This window comes from Podarcis vaucheri (genome assembly GCF_965113315.1).
Source record: "Podarcis vaucheri genome assembly, chromosome: 13".
NCBI classification, from domain to species: domain Eukaryota; kingdom Metazoa; phylum Chordata; class Lepidosauria; order Squamata; family Lacertidae; genus Podarcis; species Podarcis vaucheri.
The window spans coordinates 18,406,176-18,426,590 of NC_138751.1; the positions used below are offsets into that span (position 1 = coordinate 18,406,176).

Consider the following 20,415-nt stretch of genomic DNA (forward strand, 5'->3'; position numbering starts at 1 on the left):
GCAGAAAGGCAGAAACAGAGGTGGCAGTGGAAGAAATAGGCACTGAAGGAACAAAGCACAGACTTTGTTCTCTGTACCTGAACCAAGCTCAGCATCCTTTCACCTGAAACTCCATTCCATGTCATCTTCCAAGCTTTCTTAGTCTTAGCAGCCTAATTTAAAGGGGGCGGAAACCCTATTGCTGCTGTTAAACAATTGCAGATCTACTGCAAATCAGCCAGAGGTATGCTAAGAAATCTGCTCACTCTTACCTTAAGTAATGCCAGTGAGTACTAAAGTGACTACACTTGGTGTCAGTGCCTCAGGTGTGGAGCTTTTTCTGTTAGGGCCTTTGAGGAAATCAAATCTAGATGTGCCAAGGATGACTTGGGTGGAATCTACGCACATATGAGAACTGTTCTGAAAAGGCTTCTTCTTTTTTTAAAGCGTTTTTTTTTTAAACAAAAAACAAAAACACCATTGAATTTTCCATGAGGCTCACCACCGCCATCTAGTGTCACATTGTATATTGCACTTAAAACACACTTAAAACGTTTTATTTGCAGCTGTATAGCTGACTCCTTGATTAGGTTTGAGTTTGGTGGGTAGTAGAGAGAGTGAATTGACTGCTTTACACTCCACACCTGGTCCCACGAGTGCTCTCACTCTGATATGCTGAACTGGTAAGAATCTCCCTTACTGATCAGTAGCAAATAAAAACTATTACCTTTCTTGTCCTGAATGCTTTCACTCCCCTTCACTATGCTTTGCTTTCAGGTGGCAGTAATGCTCCTGAATACCAGTGGCTGGAAACAGCAGAAGGGGAAAGTGCTCTTGTGATCACATCCTGCTTTCCGCAGGCTTCCCATAGGCATCTGGCTGGCCACAGTGAGAATTGGCCTGACCCAGCAGCTCATTATGAAATTTCAGTGTCAGGGTGTTTGAGTTATATTTAAAATGACGGGCAAGCTGGGTTGTTGTTGTTGTTTTTTGCTAACACCAATGTGCTAAACCCAGGATGGCAATGCTTATCTTCACACATGCACTACTTTCTGTTGTTATAGGTGTAGGAGTGGGGCAGACCAGAGGGGTGGAGGCATAGAATCAGCTGGTGACCCCTATGTTCCAGCCTCAAAGCAGCAATGAACAGGAGCTGCACAAGGCCACTGCCATCATTTGAACTGAATTTATTACGGTCCCAGACCAGACTCTAATGATAAAGCAGAATATCAAATCCAAACTCCTCCTCCTCCTCCTCCTCCTCCTCCTCCTCCTCCTCCTCTTCTTCTTCTTCTTCTTCTTCTTCTTCTTCTTCTTCTTCTTCTTCTTCTTCTTCTAGTGCCATCATTTATTCCCAAGAGATTTGTTCCCAGGGGAGTTTGTGTTTGGTGAGCCAGATTGCTGTGCTTGTCCCACTATCTGTCACCTTCTCTCCAGTTCACCCTCCTTCTGCCCTTCTGCCCGAACCCAAAACCCTCCTTCTGGTCCTCTCGTTCTGCAGGTGTGATGAGCTACGTGCTTACTAATTGCTTCACGTGCCTCGTACGGACTTACACATGCAACAAGAAATACCGGTGTGGAGGTAAGAGCTGAGAAAAGGGAGCAGGCTCAGTTTGGGGCCTACAAATCTGTGGCAGAAGACAGGGCCTGGCAGGATTGAGATTCAAGAGAAAGACGCCCGAGGCCAGTCTAAACGGACCCACTGGGACTACTTGTAAGTAAGAAGGCAAGCAGGAAGGGGAACGTTGGCTGAGGGGAGGAGACTGAAGTTGGCAGAGTAGTGCCCCATTCACCCTAGGGGACAAGCTTCCACTGGGCTTGACAGTGGAATACGGCCATGTTGCCCTTCTCCCCATTTGAGCTACAATTTTGGGGGGTGGGGGTGGGAATTCAGAACTTTTGGGACCAAATGGGAGTGCTCCCCTCCTCCAATCCAAACCTTGCTATGGCTTCTGACAGCCAGTGGAGGGAAGTTGTATGCAGCTAGTGTCCTTAGAATCATAGAATCAAAGAGTTGGAAGGGACCCCTCGGGTCATCTAGTCTAACCCCCTGCGATGCAGGAATCTTCTGCCCAAGGGATGTCTGTTTTAAAAAACCATAAGACCAGAGAGCAACCATAGGTTGTCTATCCATCCTTAGCAATACCTGGGCAACAGGCTGAGCAGGCACGCAAGTCACCTACTCAGTTTCCCCCACTATGGTGGACCAGGTTGTTTTTCTAATTTGCATCTATTATATAAATGAGCACATGCACATTTTATGTGAATATGTGACTCTCTCTCTCTCTCTCTCTCTCTCTCTCTCTCTCTCGATGCCCAAGTGACCACCCAACTCATCCTGCCCTGAGAATAAAATCCCAGCTCCCAGATTTCTCCACCAAGCCCTTCACCAATCCCCTTCCTCCACCTTGAACACAATAATCCCCAGCAGGCTCCTTCCTTCCCTGCCAGTCCCATTAGTACTTAGGTGATGGCTTTGCTGGGCTCTATATCATAGGGACTGTCTTGTTTTGACTATATTGTAAGCCACTCTCTTTTAGGCTGAAGAGCAGGGTACAAACGCTTTAAATAATAGCAACAACTAACAACGTGTCCCTGTATAAGTAAAAAAAGGTGCCTTCTTAGAGTGCTGTTTGTATGTTCTAACGGTTTTACTTGTGGGCAATCAATGATAATGTTGCATATGTGGCGGGCAGTAGTGGATTAAATGTTAAGTACCTAGAAGAACAGATTTTGGATACTTGGATTTTGCAGAAAGGAGGATACAAGTGGAAATGGATGAAGATCTGGTTCTGGATTGTGCTCTGCAGTGGCACAAGCTTAGTCAAAGTGTGAAGAAATACATCTTCTACCGGGTAGGCAGTGCCTCTGAGAAGTGGCCTTCCCCTTTGCCAGCCCACTTGCCTCCCCAAAAATCTACTGCCACTGATTTTTGACCTGTAACTCCCCACCCATGCCAAGAGTTAGCTTATGTGTCAATCACATTTTCATGCTGCAGGGTTCAGGGCGACATACATGTGCCCCCTTTTTTATGCTCATGACAACCTTGTTAAGTGCAGAGAGTGTGACAGGTGGCCACAACCTCTGTGAGCTTCATGTCTCAGTAGAGAATTGGGTCTCCTTACAGTGTTTCTGAACCTGTGGGTCCCCAGATGTGGTTGGACTACAACTCCCATCATTCCTAGCCAGCATGACCAGTGGTCAGGGATGATGGGAGTTGTAGTCCAACAACATCTGGGGACCCTAGTCCAACACTTTGAACCACTACACCACTCTGGACCTCACTTTAACAAGGAAATAAGTTGGAGTTCAAACCAGTGTGGAAAATATATTATCTGATGCTGATAACGACTAATATTTATAACTCACCCTTTGTGCAGCAGGCACCCAAAATAAACAAAACCATAAAATACACAACAATAACAGCCACAGAGCACACTAAACCAACAACCAGCTAAGTAAAATGTCTGGGCAAACAAGTAAGTCTTAGCCTTGTGCCAGTTGGGCTTCCCACATAACGGCAGCACACATCTCGCCCAGCAATGGAAGATGGGAAAGAGCTTCCCTTGAGAATCTTACAATATGGGAAGGGGGAGGTGCTCCTTCTGTGGGGGCCTAGCATTGGATTTGAACATGGACAGTGGTGGGCTGGAGTCAAAGAGAGCTTTGCAGGGGTTCCTGTCAGCAGGAAAACACATACAGTGGTACCTCTAGATGCAAACGGGATCCGTTCTGGAGCCCTGTTCGCATCTAGAAGCAAACGTAACCCGTGTCTGTGCGTCATTTTGAGCGTCTGTGCATGCGCAAGCGACAAAACCCGGAAGTAATGCGCTCATCCCGAAGCACATTCAACCCGAGGTATGACTGTACATGCACGAAAAGCCACTTCTTTCTCAATGCTAGTGTCCAAATGCAACCCTTCTTCTTAGGTAGTGAAAGGCAAGCTGCAACCGATGAGCAGCAGTATGGAATCCTTTCTGGTAAAGAAGGAGGTGAACGTAAATGACTCGGGCAGATACCGGTGCGATATGGCAGATTTGCAGGGAACTGTTTCTAGCTACCTTGACTTCCTAGTACAAGGTAAGTTAAGTGAATATGGGGAAGAGTAGACTATGTTAAAGGGCTCAGATAACATACCCCCAACACACACACACACACACACACACGCCACGTCCAAAGTACACATGTGACTACATAGGTTAGCCCCCCACCACCACGCCACTTGCATGTGAGAAGGGGGTCTGCACACGTACTGAGTCTCATGCATGAAGGCTCCTCTATGCAAGGGGCAATCGTCAGCCCGTCATGAGCAGCGCAACTGTGCATGTGCAGAGAACCCCTCCTCACATGTGCCTAAATGAGTAGATGGCAGTGCGTGTTTGGGCGCCAGGGGCATTGGAGTTTAAGGTTATCCCACATAGTTCGCAAGGCCTCCTCATGCATTCTCGTGAGGATGTTGACCTGTTGATCCACCTAGTCCCAAACTATCTACTCCAACTGGCAGTAGCTTTCCAAGGTCCCATAGACTTTCACAGGCCTGCTGCCTGATGTTGTTTAAGTGGAAATGGATAGGGAATTTTCACCTTGTATGTACATTTTTTAAAAATAAAATTGAAGCATTTTTTAAAAATTCTCTTTTTTTTAACCAAAAAGTCTCCCAGAGAGGTTTGCACTCTAAAGGACATGACACAAAAGGAAAAGGGATAGGAAGGAAGGCAGGCAGGCAGGCAGGCAGGCAAAAACCCCTCAGGCACTATTTCTCAGCTACAGAATTCTTGTCTCATCTGTCTCTGTCTCCAATTGCCTGATGAACTGGCTGCTGGTGAAAGTTGAGGAAAGAGCCTGATGGAGCTAACTTTTCAACAGAGCAGATGGAGAACATGCATTTCACCTCAGAACCATGTTGCTTGCTGTAGTTATATGGCTAAAGGGATCTATCTAGTAGCCTCTGTTAAGATGAACTAGCTTTCGTTTTACTTTGCAGAGCTGTAGTACTGGCAAACAGCCAGCAGGGGGCAGTTGAAACTCAAGGCAAGGTATAGTAAAGCATCCCAGATAGCCATACATGCTTATGCAGAAGTACGTCCTATTCAGTTCAGTGAAACTTATTCCTTGGTGTGTTTAGGGATGTAGCCTTATTGGACAAATAAAAAATAGGTTTAACTAATTATGTCTGCATGCTTGCATTTGGCTAAATAATAGTTTTGAATATAAAATGTATTTTATATTTGCCATTCGATGTTGCACATACAGGCAGCGACCATATTGCACACGTCTAGTTGATGCGCGACTGACCAGAACGGGGCGGAGTGGGCTTTTGCACACTCCACCGACATGCAGGGGGAGGTGGCCAGGAATGGAACCCCTGTGCAAAATGGTCGCTGCCTGTATGTAACAGAAGACTCCATCCTAGGTCCCCCTACAAACTGCTGTTTCTGTGTGGGTGAATTCTGCAGCATGTTCTTGACACAGTGATAGTGCACTACTAGTAGATTCATCCTGCTTTATTATTGGTGGTATAAAAAGTTACAGGATTTCAGCAGGAAGTGACAGGTTGTGCACTGATTGGAAATGAAGCAGTGCGAGCGCCCTGAAACTTTTCCCAGGCACAAACATAGGATTAAGTGTGACTCCCCCACCCCCAACAGCATCATGATCACATGGCATCATGAACACACAATAAAAAGGAGGTCCGGAGGAAGAAGAGACGTTCTTACCAGTGTGAGAGGGAAAAAGGATCGCCTCATCTATATATTTTAAACTTGTTTTTACGTTGTATTTTAATCAATTGTTTTTATACCTGGTGTTAGCTGCCTTGAGCCCGGTCTTGGCTGGGGAAGGCAGGGTATAAATAAAATTATTATTATTATCATCATCATCATCATCTAAGATGGCACCCATCAGTCTTTATAAGAACCTATATTAAAATCTCTCTCTCTCTCTCTCTCTCTCTCTCTCTCTCTCTCTCTGTGTGTGTGTGTGTGTGTGTGTAAAAAGCATTGTCCACCTAATCAGGGATGCCTTTTAAAAGGTTATTTTAAGGAGTTTTTAACTAATTCATCTAGCTGATATATTAATTGAAGGACCTTCTCTTTCTAATCTCTTTTCTTCAGTGGTGCCTGCAGTTGGGAAGACCACATGGTTCCCCCGGCCGTCACACACAACGATGACAGTCCCCCTTGCCTTGGGGATCTCATCCAGGGCTCCACCCCCTCAAGCCGACTTCTCCGTTTGGATAGTGATTGGGGGCACAGGCGGCTTGTTTGTCTTCATCGTTCTTGCATTGTGAGTCCTGGGGAGCTGGGATGGCACCCCGAGGGTGACTGGTAATAGGTTAACACTAGGGTATGCCAGGTCCACCCCTCCATCTTGAGAGCCTCTGTTCCCAAATGCCCCCTTTAAGCTTGGAAATAACACAACGCCCTACTCAGCAGGTCAGCTGGCACCCTTGAGGTTGCACCACCATCCCAGAGGGCTAAAAGACAGACATATGGATATAGAATACCCTCAGGTGTTTGTGCATGTGTGTGTGTGGATGGAGAGGTACACATAGCAGCGTATAAGGCGAGAGTGGGGAATGCCTGGTAAACTCTCTGTAAGAGGATCAGTAACAGCAGAAAAGCTCCCTCAGATCCTATCAAAAGGGCAACAAAAAATGTTTGATTACATTCCCGGCGGGAGCCACCTCAGATTCAAGCCTTGTGTCAGGTCTGTTCATGCTAAGCAGCTTCCCAGAATCCTTTGCAAGATATTTGGGCTCCATGACACATACATAGAGTTTCGTGAGTGATCAAGGCCCTGAGGAAAGCATTCTCTGAAGCTAGAAAGTTTGAAATCTGCTGACTGAGTCTCTAATTCTTTCTTTCTCCATAACCCCATTTAACTTTATAGCCTGTTTGCTTACTTTCGTCGTAAGAAGGGGGAAGAAGATGAGGAAGATGATGACGATGATGAAAGTGAGAGTGGATCATCAGAGCTGGTGGCAATGTGAAGTCTCAGTCACCCCCCCCCCCTTTTCAAGTTCTTCAGACACAGATTCCTGCCCACAGGCGCTCTTATATTGTACTACTAGCTGGTCTACTTTATTTATTTAACTACTATTGATAAAGATAGTGGATATCTTTTAATAGATAAAAGCCTCTCTTGGGTTCTGTGTGGGAGAGTATGAAGATGGCATCAGGAAGACATAACTGTCAGGGCTCCGAGATGGCTTGCAAACAGCTTCCACACAACCTGCCTGGTGAACGTTCAGCCTGAATTATTTGCAAATAAGCTAGTCAGGGTTGAGTTTGCTATTTAACAACATTCATCCCAATTTGTTTATGGGGAGACGGATGCAACATTGCCTAATCAATCCCACATTATTTGACCTCATTCCTTTATTGCGAGGTCCATTATTTTGAGGAAGGAGGTTTGTTGCACAAGAGCTCCAAATCAGGTTTAATTCCTTAGTCTGAATTTGCTGGAATGTGATTGAATCCCAGTCCACGATTGTTGACAGTCTGCAAGTGCCCTTGCTGTACTTACTGGGGAGGACTAAAAGTTTGGAAAGGGGGAAACCATTGACCCAGATGGAGCAATGCAGGAAGCACGTAATGTTGCTCTTTTTCTGAGGAACAGTAGCTTTAAGGAGAAACGGTGGGTGGGGAAGAAGTGCCCAACCCTTTCCCCACTGTTTTTCCAGTCTAAATTCCTCCTCATATATACATATAATGCTTGGGGCGGGGGCAGAGAGCAACTGGGTCTGTGTGATATTTACTTATTTAATGTTTTATGGGAAAGGAGAGCAAACCATGGTGAGTTCCATTAAGACGGATGTGGGGCACCTGTGGCCCTCCAGATGGTCCTTAATTACAACTTCCATCAGCATTCAGAGGCCAAAGGTCCTCCATGCCTGTGTTATTAAGGGGACCGAAAGTCAGAATTTGAGTTCTTTGAAAGCAGGCAGGAAAGATCTACAGAGGTACAAGGAGCCTGGAAACCAGGGCTATCAAAAGACCCAGGTGCACAGGGAGTGCAAGTCCCAGCAGGATTAAGACTGGCCCTGGATGGAGCTGAAAAATCTATCCAAAGTAGAACTGGAACAAGGATTCAGGCAGGCACCAGAGATTGGGGCTTGTGGAGCAGCAAGACAGAAGAGGAAGCACTTATAACAAAGACACGTTCAGAGGAACCAGCAGGCTCTCTGAGGAGTGGAACCATAATTGGACCTGGGAAGACTACATGGAGCCTTCTTTTTCCACTCTCCTGCCCCATGTACTCACCCATAAGACGTGGCATTGCAACAGACCAGGGGGCTGCTGCCTTTTCCTGGCTGATCCCAACACTTAAACTTCTTGGCTGTTGTGCATGATTTCTCCAGGCTTACTGAGTTTCTCCTCCACACAAGCCCTGTACAGCGCCTTGAACCAACCTAAGCCAATTTCACGAGGGTATTATAAAATACAACAACAACAATCCACCTGTATTTGAGGCAGCGAGAAATGGTGTTTATTTGGAGACAGCAGGCGATGGAAGGTGATGATGATTACAATGCTGAAGGTCTCTGTGTTGAAAGAACAGGGTACACACATTGCTGTCTTTCTTGCCAGGCTTAACTTGGTGGCTTTTTCCATGGCAGCTTTTCTGCTTGTGGAGAACAATCGGCTGGATGATTTTTAAATAAGCAGAACCCCACAAGTCTGCATGCTGAATGCCAAGGATCCTGCCCCCCGCATCTTACGACTGGTTTACCCTGGCCTATGAGTTGCCATGCCACACCCATGCCACACATTCCATCCCGAGAAAAAGAATCCTGAGAATGGCAGCTACAATTCCCAGTACCCTTAAACTATGGTTCTCAAGATTCTTTGAGAGGAAACCATGTGTGTTAAATGTATGATGTTACCAGGAAGGCAAAGTCACAGGCCTTGTGTGCACTGTTGGCTCTTGGGCAACAGGAGTACAATGGAACCTTGGTTCTCGAACTGCTCCATTCCTGAACGTTTCGGCTTCCGAACATCAAAAACCCGGAAGTAAGTGTTCCATTTTCAAACGTTCCTCGGAATCCAAACGTCTGACACGGCTTCCGATCTGCAAAAAGCCTAGCTGTCAGCCAGCCGGAAGCCACGCCTCGGAATTCGAACCTTTCAGAAGTCGAACGTCCTTCCGGAATGGATTACGTTTGACTTCCGAGGATCCACTGTATGTGCTTTGAAGTGGGTGTTTCTTTAATGCCTACACTCTCAAACTGCCTTCACTTTCATACAATCCAACTTGGCAAGTCAACAGTGTGGACAGTACAGAAGTGAAAGTGTTTTACAGCTGAAATGACTGATGCAGCAAACTGTTCTGAGGTTACAGAGAGAGGTACATAAAAAAGAGGACCCATGACCCCTGCGGGGGGAAAGCTCAGCTTCCCTCTGCCTTTGCTCTTCAAATTATGGGGAATGCAAGTTTTCTTGCCAGTTTTGGCCCTCTCCTGCATGCTTCTGGTATACGGTGCCTTTTTTTTCTTACTACAGATATACAATTATACAGTATCTGTATGTATGTATATGTGTGCATGCACGCATGCATTAAAACCTGAGGCTGAAAGGCTGCTCTGGGGAGGGGAAGCTATACTTATGATGTCACAGGTGCCCAGCCAGTCAACGGTCTGCACAGCCCCTTCTACTTCAAAGCAGTAAAAGTACTTTCCCCTGCACTTGGTCCTCAAGAGAATATTGTTTGTGTGAGACAAGACCGGGGTGAGTCCGCTTTCTGCAACAGAGTGGGTCCTGTTTTTATGTAGGTGTAGAGACTGTAGTTTGAGAGTGTAGCTGCAGCAGGCACACCCTAATAAACTATGTATGCTTTGAAACGTTTGGCAATATTATCTCAGTTTAACTTGACATACCTTCTTCCAAAAACTCCAGAGAAACACAGGGCTCATCCACACTGAACAGGGTATTCTAACAGAGAATTTCCTCCACTATCACCAAACTAGGGACTTATGGGGCAAACAGAAGTGTGAATAATGATTTATAGGCAAGAGTCTGGGAGGTTTTTTCTTTAGTCTTGCCAGTCTCCCCAGGAAAACCTGCTGTTCACTGCTGAATCAGAACAAACGCCAATTGGGTTTTCAGTGGATTGACTTTGTTCAGATTGGGCAGTAAACAGGGCGCTTTGCTGGGGAAACCCACAAGACAAAAGAAAAACCTCTCAGACCCGTGCCTAGAAATCATGGGGCAAACAGAAGTGTGAATAATAAGTCCTTAGCTTGGTGAGAGCGGTGGAAATTCTCTGTTAGAATACCTTGGGCCAGTCTCACAGAACCACAATTTTCAGGGATTCCAGTAAAGATGGAATGGCTATAAATTAAAGCAGAATTAAGCCTTTGCTTAGATGTTTCCTCATGAGCAGTTTCCATAGCTGTGCCCGGATCCTGCCACAAGCCCATTGGCCTAAATGTCCCAGCAACCTTTGGCTACCAGGATATGACCCGCCATTACCATCATCTCCCTTGTGAAAACAGATCCCTCCATATCCAGCTCCCTTTGGGAGCTTTCCCACCCCACACCCCCAGATCAAAAATAAGTGGTCCTGAGTCCTGTGTCTGCATATGCACCCTCTTCTTCGCAACACCAAGAAAAAATGACAGGGTTAGAATGGCATGAGCGGTTGAAGCTGCATTTCGCCTTTCCAATCCCATCTCTCTTTGAGCGGCCACAAAAGATGGTTCGGTCCCCAACACAGATGTTTTCATCCCTCCTGCTCGCCCCTTGCTTTCAGTAAAACATGAGGTTGCCACTGCTGGTGTGGCCCATTCAGGGCAGCCCCAGGAAATCTTAGCTTCTCCCCCGTTGCGCCAGGGGCTTGAGATGGCACAATCCAAATTCTTTCGGAGCTGGCACTTCCTCTGTTTAGCTCAATAAAATGATGGTATCTCCCCACACCAAGGTAGAACCTGCATTTCTCATCCTAAGCCAGCGTGCATCTAGATCTATGGGGCCACGCAGATGTGTGCAGAGCTGGTGTTGTTCTCACGGTTCAACCGAGCCAACATGACCTCTTGAAGATGCTTTGAGGGTAGACCACGGCACTTCCTGCTCCATTAATGACTTCTGGAGTTGAAACGATGCAGGCCTCCAAGGTTCAATGTAGTGTGACCCATATGCCAAAGCTTTCATTCAAGATGGCTTCCAAAGTTGTTAAGAACCCAGGTTCCAGGGAAGGTGGTGTTGAAAACTGGTGCCCTTCCAAACCATTTTTTTTTTTAAAGAACTGCTTCACAGTGGCATGGCAGAAAGGCACACATTTTAATTCATCTCCAACGTTTGTAAATGTCCTCGATGTCTTGAACCATCCTGATGCAGCAGGCTGGCTGGACCACTGTCCTTGCAAATATTGGTTTCATCCATCTCAAGCTAGAGACATCACTGAGGACAGCAAAGGGTTTCTGGGGCTGTTGGGCCATTGAAGATGAGATGCCTGGTGCTGACACAACCCAAACATCAGGGTGCTTAATTCTTCTAAGAGAGCAACTGGACTTGGCATGAACCGAAACAAAACCACCCGTGACAATGCTTGACGTTAAACTGCTCTCTCGTTCTCACCCATTTAAGGTGGTACCCAGTGCCGGCAAGGCCTTACAGGGCATACAGAGGATTCTCCCCCTTTCCCTCCAGGCCTTGGGGTCTCCGAATGGGCTGCTAGCACCCTGCCTACCACTGCTCCACCATTAAGTCTATCATGTGGTTGACGCCAAGGTCGGTTGAATCAAAGAAGTCCGTGCAGAAGATGCTGCCCCCAACAGGACTGGTGGAGCCGAGGCCTGATGCTGAGCCCGAGGTCAAGGCCTCTAGCCAATCGACCGGGTCAAATCCAGCACGGGCACCGTTTCCTTGCCAGGCATCTGGGGGAGATGGGGGCATCTCCAGAGAGTCAGGGGAGAAAACAGAGGACAGTGAGTCCAGCGACGCAGAGGAAGAGGAGGCCGTCGAGAGGAAGTCATAGGGACCAGGAAAATCAAAGATGGCGGAGGTCACCAAAGGAGGTTCGCTGCTGGGCCGCGGTTTCTTTGGTGGTGACGCTTCTTGAGGGGATGGGGCAACTCGATCAGGGACTTCTGGGTTCAAGGCAGGTGCTTGAAGAAGGTCACCTGGAGCAGATGAGGAGAAACAGGAGATGAGGAGAAACAGATGAGGAGAAACAGGATATAACTCCTAACCCTGAGCTCATTCAGATCTAAGCCGCACAACCTGTTTCTGTGTCAGGACTTTGCACTGGAAGGCATGGCTAACAGTGGCTTTGGGCATGTGCAGAATATCTGCCGCTCACCATTGAGTAACCAACAATCCTGCCCCACCTGTCTGGGGTTCAGGGGTATATTTCCAGGGCAGAGAATATGATTCTGAAGCAGGGCTTGAGCCCCAGATTCCTAGTCTTCTGAAAAAAATGTATCATTGCTCCATAGGCTCCATTCTTGGAGCTTCTCCCATAGCAAATTGTGGTTTACGGCTGCCCCCTGCCGGTAAGCTGGGTTAGGGGGGCCACTTCCTCACCTGAACACATCAGCGGTTCCTCTAAGATATCTTCGATCGATTGGCTTGGCACCAGCTGCAGACAGGGAAGGAAAAAGAAGAGCAGTTACAAAGGGATCCCTCACCAAGCCCAGTCATTCAGCCAGCTCTGGGGCAGGGTCCTTTTTTGTACAGGGGTCTTCTATGCAGTGATGAGTTTCAGGCAGGGGTAAAGCTCAATATGGCCTAGATGCTCATCCTATAAATTTGTTTTCAAGACTTCAGACTTGGAACATGTGGGATAATTATAATTAAAAAGGGGAAGAGATCCTCAGTGCATGTGCAGAGGTCGGAGAAGCCCAGCTGGGCCTCCTCGCCCCACAGTACCTGAGCTTTCTGGATGGCTTCTTGGAGCTCCTCCTCCAGGGACCGGGTTCCAGGCGCTGGGTCCGGGGGGCTGGCTGTTATTTCAAGGGGCAGCTCCATATCAGAATTAATCGGCTCACAGGAGGCAGGGCACAAAACCTAGCAGGAAAATGGGGGAAATACAAAGTCTAGCGTTTTCTGCCCCAGACAAAAACCCTCCCTGCTACCAGCCTCACTGATGCTACCCAACCAGGGCTAAAGCGGACTTCTTTTAAAATGTCCAATGCTCATTGGTTAGCAGCTCATTGGGTGATACGCCCCACAAGCCCCCAAACTAAGCCCTGCCACATGCAAGGTGCATGGAAACACGTGCCTCTGTGGCAAGGGTTTTTGGGCCCAAGCCTTAGGGCTGCCAGCTGCTGACCTTTAATGTCTAAGTTATCTGAGGCAACAGGGAGACAATTTGGTTTTTGTCCCCACCCCTTGCTAGGAGACACCATTAGCAAAAGGGCCACCCCTACTTATTTGAGCAACAGATTAAGGTGAGGAAACAAGCAAACCAGTACTCCCCTAGCAGATAAACACGCAGTTCATAGGACACAGCTCTGTATCAGCTTCTCTAGCCTAAATGTTCTCTAGAACACTTGGGGGGTTTTGAATTTAGAGAACAGATGACAGCGGTGGGGGTGAGGCCATGGCATATGGTGTGTATTATGCATGTTATGGGGAAAAGGTGCTTTTCTTTCTCCCCCATACTAGAACTCAGGGTCACCCACTGAAACTGACTGGCAGTAGATTCAGGATGAAATAAAGGAAGTCCTTCACACTCACACAAATGCACAATTAACTTGTGGAACTCCCTGCCACAGGACGTGGTCATGGCCTTAAAGACTTTAAAAGTAGATTAGATAAATCCATGGCTTGTTCCGCGGCTATTAACCATGCTGAAGCCTAAGGTTGCAGCCTAAAAGAATGGAGTCTCCATGTTCAAATGCACCTGAATCCAGTTGGACTCATTTCCTGCTTCCCAGAGCAGCTGGTTTGCTACCATGGGGAGCAGAATGCTGTGGACGTTCTTATGGCTCAGCAGCCCTCTAGAACTGCAAATCTCAGGTGGCCTCTCTCCTAGCGCTTTGCTCTAATCGATTGGGATAATCTCCTTCACACAGGCAACCCAGGAGGCCGCTCACTCTCTTTTGGATCAGCTGGAGAATGCTTGTTTGCTCACCATGAAGCCATCTTCCATGCCATCTCCTTCCTTGGCGCATTCTCTCTTGGGGATGTAGGGCGGTGGTGCCCCCTGCTGGCCGTGGGGCAGTAGTGCTCCCTTGCGGCGGTTCTTGATCCGTTTGTGCATCTCCAGCTCCACTCGGAGGTCGTCGTCGTGGTGTTTCTGCTCCCGGTGGAGTTTCAGCGCCAGGTTCTCAGCCACCCGCTGCTTCTCCCGCAGGGCCTGGGCCTCCTCTTCTAGGTCGGAGGGTGACAAGCGGGCGCTGGAGAGCGGGACAGGTGGGGGCTTGGCCCGGGCCACCTGGTAAGGCTTGAGGCGCTCCAGCAGGGCTGGCTTGGTGCCAGAAACAGGGAGGCCTCTCTTCCGGAGCTGCTGGCGGAGTTCGGAGACCTGGGAATCAAAGCAGCAGCCAAAGGAAATTAAGGCTGGATCTACACCGGTTGTAAAAATGCTATAAAAAACAAGCAATAATAGCTCTTAAGGCAATTTCCAACTGACGACGGATCGCTGCTCTACAGCACCCTCTGGTGTCACATTTTTATAATGCATTTTTAACATTATAACTGGCCTGTGTACGTTTGCCCTACAAAAGGTACTATAGAATATTACACAAGATACCAGGAATGGTCAAGTATCAGGCATGTGGGATCTACTTTGCTTTTTATAGGACTCTTCCTCACCCCGCAAAGATCCGCCAACAGGAGCATGGTGCAAAAGACTGGGAGTCAGCATTAAAGAATTCTGAGCCCGGGAATTTGCTTTGAATGCCAGAATAGAACGGAGCTCACAGTCCTTCCATGCACGCAACCCATTCCTGGTTTTCTTCCTCGCTTTCGCTATTCATCAGTATAATTTAGGGTGCAGGCCTAGGGGTCAATTTGTTGCAGCTATTGTTAAACAACTGACAAGTCAGGAAACCTTGCCGATCTATTGCAAATCACACAGCCTACTGCCCACCCCTAAAATACACACGTATGTGTGTGTGTGTAGCATTGTTTTATTATTACATGTTCCCTTCCCTGAGCAATAAAAAGTTCCATGACAGCACACTACCCAGGCTCCGCTTGTTCTAGATAATATTAATATTAACATGTGTTTATCAAGTAGGGGGATAAGTGAAGGCATGTGTAGCATGCAGACTTTTGCCAGGTGGCAGATCTACAAGTCCCACCACATTAGATCCCTGGAGAGAAGCACCCAAAGAAATACCTAGAGATGCTTCAAGCCCTCAGTTAACTTAGATCTCTCTTCTCTCTTTCTGCCTCATTTTGTCTTCCTTTTGTTTGGAAGCAGGGAAGTCCAGCCCTTTAGGGAAAACGGGGCACTGCTCCACTGACCTTAGCCTGCAGAACTCAGCAAAGAGGAGCAGGAGGATGGGGGGCAAAACTTAGTTATCTCTGCCTGTCCTTGGCTTTAGCTCCACCTGCTCCTGGCCTCTCTGACTGTGGGCACCAGATGCTAATAGTTGGGAGAGAATGTGTCTCCCCTTCCAAGCTCAGATAGTTCCTGGGCCACTCACCAAGAATCTGCCAGATGAAAGGAATGGCTGGTCAGCAGCCTTCAATGGGTGGTTATGACAGGCAGGTGAAGTTGCACATACCCTGCAGTCTCATCTTAGAAGATCAGGAATTACCAAGGATGGAAGCTTCCCCAGAGTTCCCTGCCTTCATTTCACAACTCCAGGTGTCCATCTTTCTTTCTTTCTTCATATCTTTCCCCCGCTACCATTTTATTTCTTGCCTTTTGCTTGCTTTTGTTTTTTAAAGTCCTAAAGTCTAAAGTGGCTTCCTAACAAAAATATGAATAAAGCAACCACCACCAAATAAAACAGAATCGGCAGTAAGCCGTGGGAAAATACCATTGAAACAACAGCTCTGAAATCAAAGGCGGCTTGGGGTTAAAAAGAAAAATAAAGTCTTAGTCTGGTGCATTATTCTAATCACTAGTGCAGGGACCAGTCCATAATCGGGGCACCAGCACTGAAAAAGCCCTTGCCCCCTCCTCACCACTTCGGGTGAGGAGTTTTTAATGTCTGGCATTTTATTATGTTTTTATATGTTTTGGAAGACGCCCAGAGTAGGCAGGGTATGAATAACAAAGTTGTTGTTGTTGTTATCTCGGATGGCAGAGGGCAATCAGAGACAGGGTTTTGGATGCAGATCTTAACTCATGGGCAGGTGGTTCGTGGGAAAGGAGGAGGCCTGTCCTCCTTCTAAGTGGAGAGCCTCAGGCGCGGGTACAAATAAAGCCCTCCTGTCTTCTCCATCTGGCCCATGGCAGTTCCCTCTAGGCCACTCCCTTTGGCCCTGCTCTACCCCTTCCCAACAAGAGCTTGTGCCTGGCTGGACTGTGTCCTTGCACCCTGACAGTGCCTCTTGCTCACCTGGATGGAGGGGGGTCATGGGTGAGATTATGTGAAGAGACCTCTGTCTTTTGTGTGAAGAAAGGAGCAACATCCATTGCTCTGCCCGCTTCCTGCCTCTGCCCCCCCACCTTGCCCATGTGGCCCTCAGAAAGTTGCCCCCTTGTGCTGACGATTACGTGCCCCTCCTCTAGATCTTCCCATCTAACCCGGTTCTTTGGAAGCCTGGCTCTCACCGCAACAGAACGGCTGAAGCGGTTATTTGCAACTGGACTTGATTTGCAGAAACCATCTCCGAGAGCGGAATTCCGCCCACGCAGAATCCGATGTGTGATGGCCGGGAGTCCTCCTGCCCCAACTCACCGTTAGCTCCTCCAAGTTGGCAGGCAGCAGTTCCGGTTTGGGCGGCGAAGGGGAGGTTGGCGCGGCTGGAGAGGGGAGAGGGAGCGGGTGAGGCCCACTTGGTGGCGCAGGCGTCCCAGCGAAGCTCAGGACCTGCTCTGGAGCACTGCTGGGCAAAGGGAGAAAAGAGAGGCGCTGACGCTGGGTTTCCCCATCCCAATCTTCTCTCCGGCCTCGCTAGTGTGCTTTTGTCTCGGAAGAGCATTCCCGGAAGCAAAACGGCTTACCTGGCTGGGACAGCGTGCACGGCACGGACGCAGAAGGTGGCTGGCGACGTGGGCGTGGGCTGCTGCTGGCTCATGATCTGGAGCTGCAAGAAGACCTGCTGCTGCTGGAGGACGCGGGCGTAGGCCGCATCCATGGGAACCGGCGCCTGCTCCCCCTTCTGGTCGGGTGGCATGTACTGGTGGTACTTAAGCTTCTTCACTTTGGGGCGCGGTTCCTTGGCCTTCTTGGGGCGCGGGGGCTTCCTGGCCTCAGGGACCTTGGATGGGGCCTGTGGGAGGCATCAAAGTGTGTGAAAGAGAGCAGGAACGGGATTCTCAAAAGACAGTGGTGCATAGTGGTTAAAGCAGGGGGGCTTTCTAGAGCTAGGTAATGCTGCTACCTTGGGTTCCCCCCACCCCCCGTTGCCTAAATTCTTGGGCCTTCAGCACACGGGTTAGCAGCAGAGGGAGAGGCCAGGGGTCAGCCTCCAACTGTCCTCCCTGCCACAAAAGAACATCTGACTCTGTCCTTATGCAGGAGCAAAGGTAGGGGGTGAAAACCAGCCACCTGTTTGTTTGTTTTTTGCATAGGGCTATATAGATTCACTTCTTTATTAGCCTCCCAATTAAAGTAGGGATGTATAAAAGGCAGAAATATTCAAGAACCCTCAGAACAGGTTTTGTACGGCGGCAGCACAAATGCCAATAAAACCATTTCAGTCGGTGAAAAGCAATAAGGCAGACTTAGCTGGGCACCTGAATGGCAATGAAGACAGCAGCGGACATGTTTTCCCCTGAGGGCAGCTGTGGGATGTAGTTGCTGCCTTGCGCTCCCCCAGAAACTTTTTCTCACTTTTTCCTACGTGAAAATCGGCAGGGTGAGGAGAGGAAGTTTCCCTACAGCCCTGTTCAAAATAGGCAGCTATCTGGATTCGGCCTGCAATTCATCCTGCACCAATTCATACTTTTCTCTGATAAAAGACAGAGCAGTGGGCTTCTGCTTCCTCCCCAACCTCCCCCCACCGCCCCCGTTCCTGCTCTTGATTGTCTCTACCTTGAGGAGTGAAACGGAGGGCTTGGCAAGAGGGCTCCCCCCTTGGGGAGGGAACTCAGCCTCAGAGGTGGATGAGGACACAGGAGGCAGCTGTTGATCCAGGATCGGAGGGAGGTCCAGCTGCAGGGAGAAGAGGGAGAAAATGGAGCCCAAGTACCCTCCTAGCTCCCAACTCCTGCACCTCCTTCTCAAAACTGGCAGCCCCCAAACTTTCCTTTCCTATAAAGCCAAGCCTCCTTCCCTTCTGAGAATTAAGCTTTCATCTTTCCCATCAGCTGACATGCCCCAGTTTTCCCTCTTGTGTATAATTCCAGCTGAGAAGGAGAAGACCTGCAGCAGTGGGAACAGCAAGAGGCATTGCTTCTGGGCAGAAAATGGGACAGGGCTATAAAGCATCAAAATCGAGATGTGGAAAATATGGAAACAACGAGGAGAGGCAGGACTGAGATGTGGAGATATGCTTCAGAGATCCAGATCGTGGGGTGGTCCGAAAAATTAATGATTATAATTTGGACTATGATTTGGTGTTTTTTATTTTCAATTAAAATAAAAAACACCAAATCATAGTCCAAATTGGATATATTATGATTGGATATATTAATTGGATGTTTTTATTGGAAAATCAATAAAAATGATTTAAAAAAGAAAGAAAGTGGGACAGGGCTTTGAAGGAGGTGGTAAGGAGCTGGGGGGGGGCGGCGGGGGCTGGTTTGCTATACCTGCCCACCACGTCTAGCCTTAAAACCCTACATTCTGTCCTGAAGCCTGGAATGGGAATTCTTTGGCATGTGCACAAAGACGCACAAAATATAACAGCAGTTGAGGGCAGGATGTTGGACTAGGTGGGCCTGTGGCCTGACCCAATAAGCTCATCTTGTGCTGAATGCACTCTTGGGGCGGTGTGGAGGCCGGGGGAGAGCACAGCACACAGGCAGTGCTGGCTTCAAGATCTGGGCGGTGTGGAGGATGGAGGGGCTGAGTGCCCAAATAGCACCTCAGAATAACCTCTTCAGATAAGACAGGCAGCATTATTTGTTAATACTGGGAGTAGTAACAGTCACGTTACCACCAAAGGTCAGTGTCATCATTCCCAGAATTGCTGCCCTGGAACAATCTCTCTCTCTCTCAGCCTCCAAAGGCTTCTGACCTCCTCAGTGCCCCCCAACCCTCTCTAGAACCAGGAATAATTTGGGAGTGTGTGTTTCCGGTGTGAAGCTGGGGGAAGCCAATGGTGGTGTCAAAGGTTTTGGCTTCTAAGTGAAGCAGAAATGACTCTTGGGGTGCAGGATTCTGTCCTTCCATCCCTGCCAGTTCAGGCCTCGGTGGGTCGCACATGTAAGGGTTTGTTGGAGTGGCAATCGAGGTACTGAAAGTGGCAACTCTAACCTGAAACTCCCCCCCCCCACCACAAGAGCAGCAGACTGGCAGCAGGCCTGGCTTTGTTAACTACTGGTCAGTTCTGCTGTGTATAATTTTGAGAGGGGCGAGTATTATTGTGTCCTGCAAAAGGGAAAAAGAGGCCAACCCCTCACAATTCACTCGTCATGGTGATGCTTATGTCCTGCAATATTCAATCATGCCCTGTAGAGGGCAGCACAACCACATCATATACAGTGGTACCTCGGTTTAAGAACAGTCCAATTTAAGAACTATTTGGTTTACAAACTCCACAAAACCGGAAATAGTATCTTGGTTTGCGAACTTTACCTCGGTCTAAGAACGGAATCCGAACAGTGGAAGGGCACCGGCGGTGGGAGGCCTCATTAGGGAAAGCGCACCTCGGTTTAAGAATGGTTTTGGTTTAAGAACAGACTTCTGGAACGGATTAAGTTCGTAAACCGAGGTACCACTATATATTTATTTTACTTACTTGGAAAGAAATATTATAGATTATTTTGACTGATTGGTTGTTTTTACGACTTTGCTTTTCCAATATTTACAACCTTTCATATTTTGGAGTGTATGTACAGCGGTACCTCTACTTACGAACACAATCCGTTTCCGGGTGCCGTTCGCAACCCCAAAAAGTCTGTAAGTAGAGCACCACTACTGCGTGGGTACAAAGTGCGACAGAGCGCTTCTGCACATGCATGAAGCACGCAGATCACTTCTACGTGTGTGCACGTGGCGAACCTGGAAGTAAACACTTCCGGGTTTGCTGCGTTCGTAACCTGAAAAGCCGCAATGTGAAGCAAATGTGACACGAGGTATGTCTGTACTTGGAAGTAAACGCATAAATGAAACTTGGACTTTAAGATTACTCCAGTTCTTTTGCAAATTCACTAGGCCTTTTTGACAACCCAGTTTGTCCGATGTGTTTCTGTGTAGACCTG

At 48.1% G+C, this 20,415-nt stretch overlaps 2 protein-coding genes across 8 annotated transcripts in view; one reads left to right on the forward strand and one right to left on the reverse strand.

Moving 5' to 3' along the window:
• IZUMO1 (izumo sperm-oocyte fusion 1) overlaps positions 1-11,212 on the forward strand; it is a 23,062-nt gene extending 11,850 nt beyond the window's left edge. For all 6 annotated transcript variants that reach the window (XM_082195465.1, XM_082195463.1, XM_082195464.1 and 3 more), the window contains 5 exons: positions 1,481-1,561; positions 2,734-2,834; positions 3,909-4,059; positions 6,093-6,264; positions 6,871-11,212. In XM_082195465.1, the coding sequence (XP_082051591.1) occupies positions 1,481-1,561; positions 2,734-2,834; positions 3,909-4,059; positions 6,093-6,264; positions 6,871-6,970 (605 nt within the window). In that variant the 3' untranslated portion in view covers positions 6,971-11,212. The remainder of the gene's footprint in view (positions 1-1,480; positions 1,562-2,733; positions 2,835-3,908; positions 4,060-6,092; positions 6,265-6,870) is intronic.
• Positions 8,447-20,415, reverse strand: part of LOC309516678 (myocardin-like) — a 26,620-nt gene continuing 14,651 nt past the window's right edge. Inside the window, exons 8-14 of one of the 2 annotated variants that reach the window (XM_082195449.1) lie at positions 18,083-18,202; positions 17,050-17,318; positions 16,784-16,928; positions 14,056-14,448; positions 12,849-12,986; positions 12,504-12,558; positions 8,447-12,100 (exon numbers count right to left, since the gene is read on the reverse strand). In XM_082195449.1, the coding sequence (XP_082051575.1) occupies positions 11,664-12,100; positions 12,504-12,558; positions 12,849-12,986; positions 14,056-14,448; positions 16,784-16,928; positions 17,050-17,318; positions 18,083-18,202 (1,557 nt within the window). In that variant the 3' untranslated portion in view covers positions 8,447-11,663. Of the gene's footprint in view, positions 12,101-12,503; positions 12,559-12,848; positions 12,987-14,055; positions 14,449-16,783; positions 16,932-17,049; positions 17,319-18,082; positions 18,203-20,415 lie in introns of both variants that reach the window. The other variant, XM_082195448.1, reaches the window with a different exon arrangement.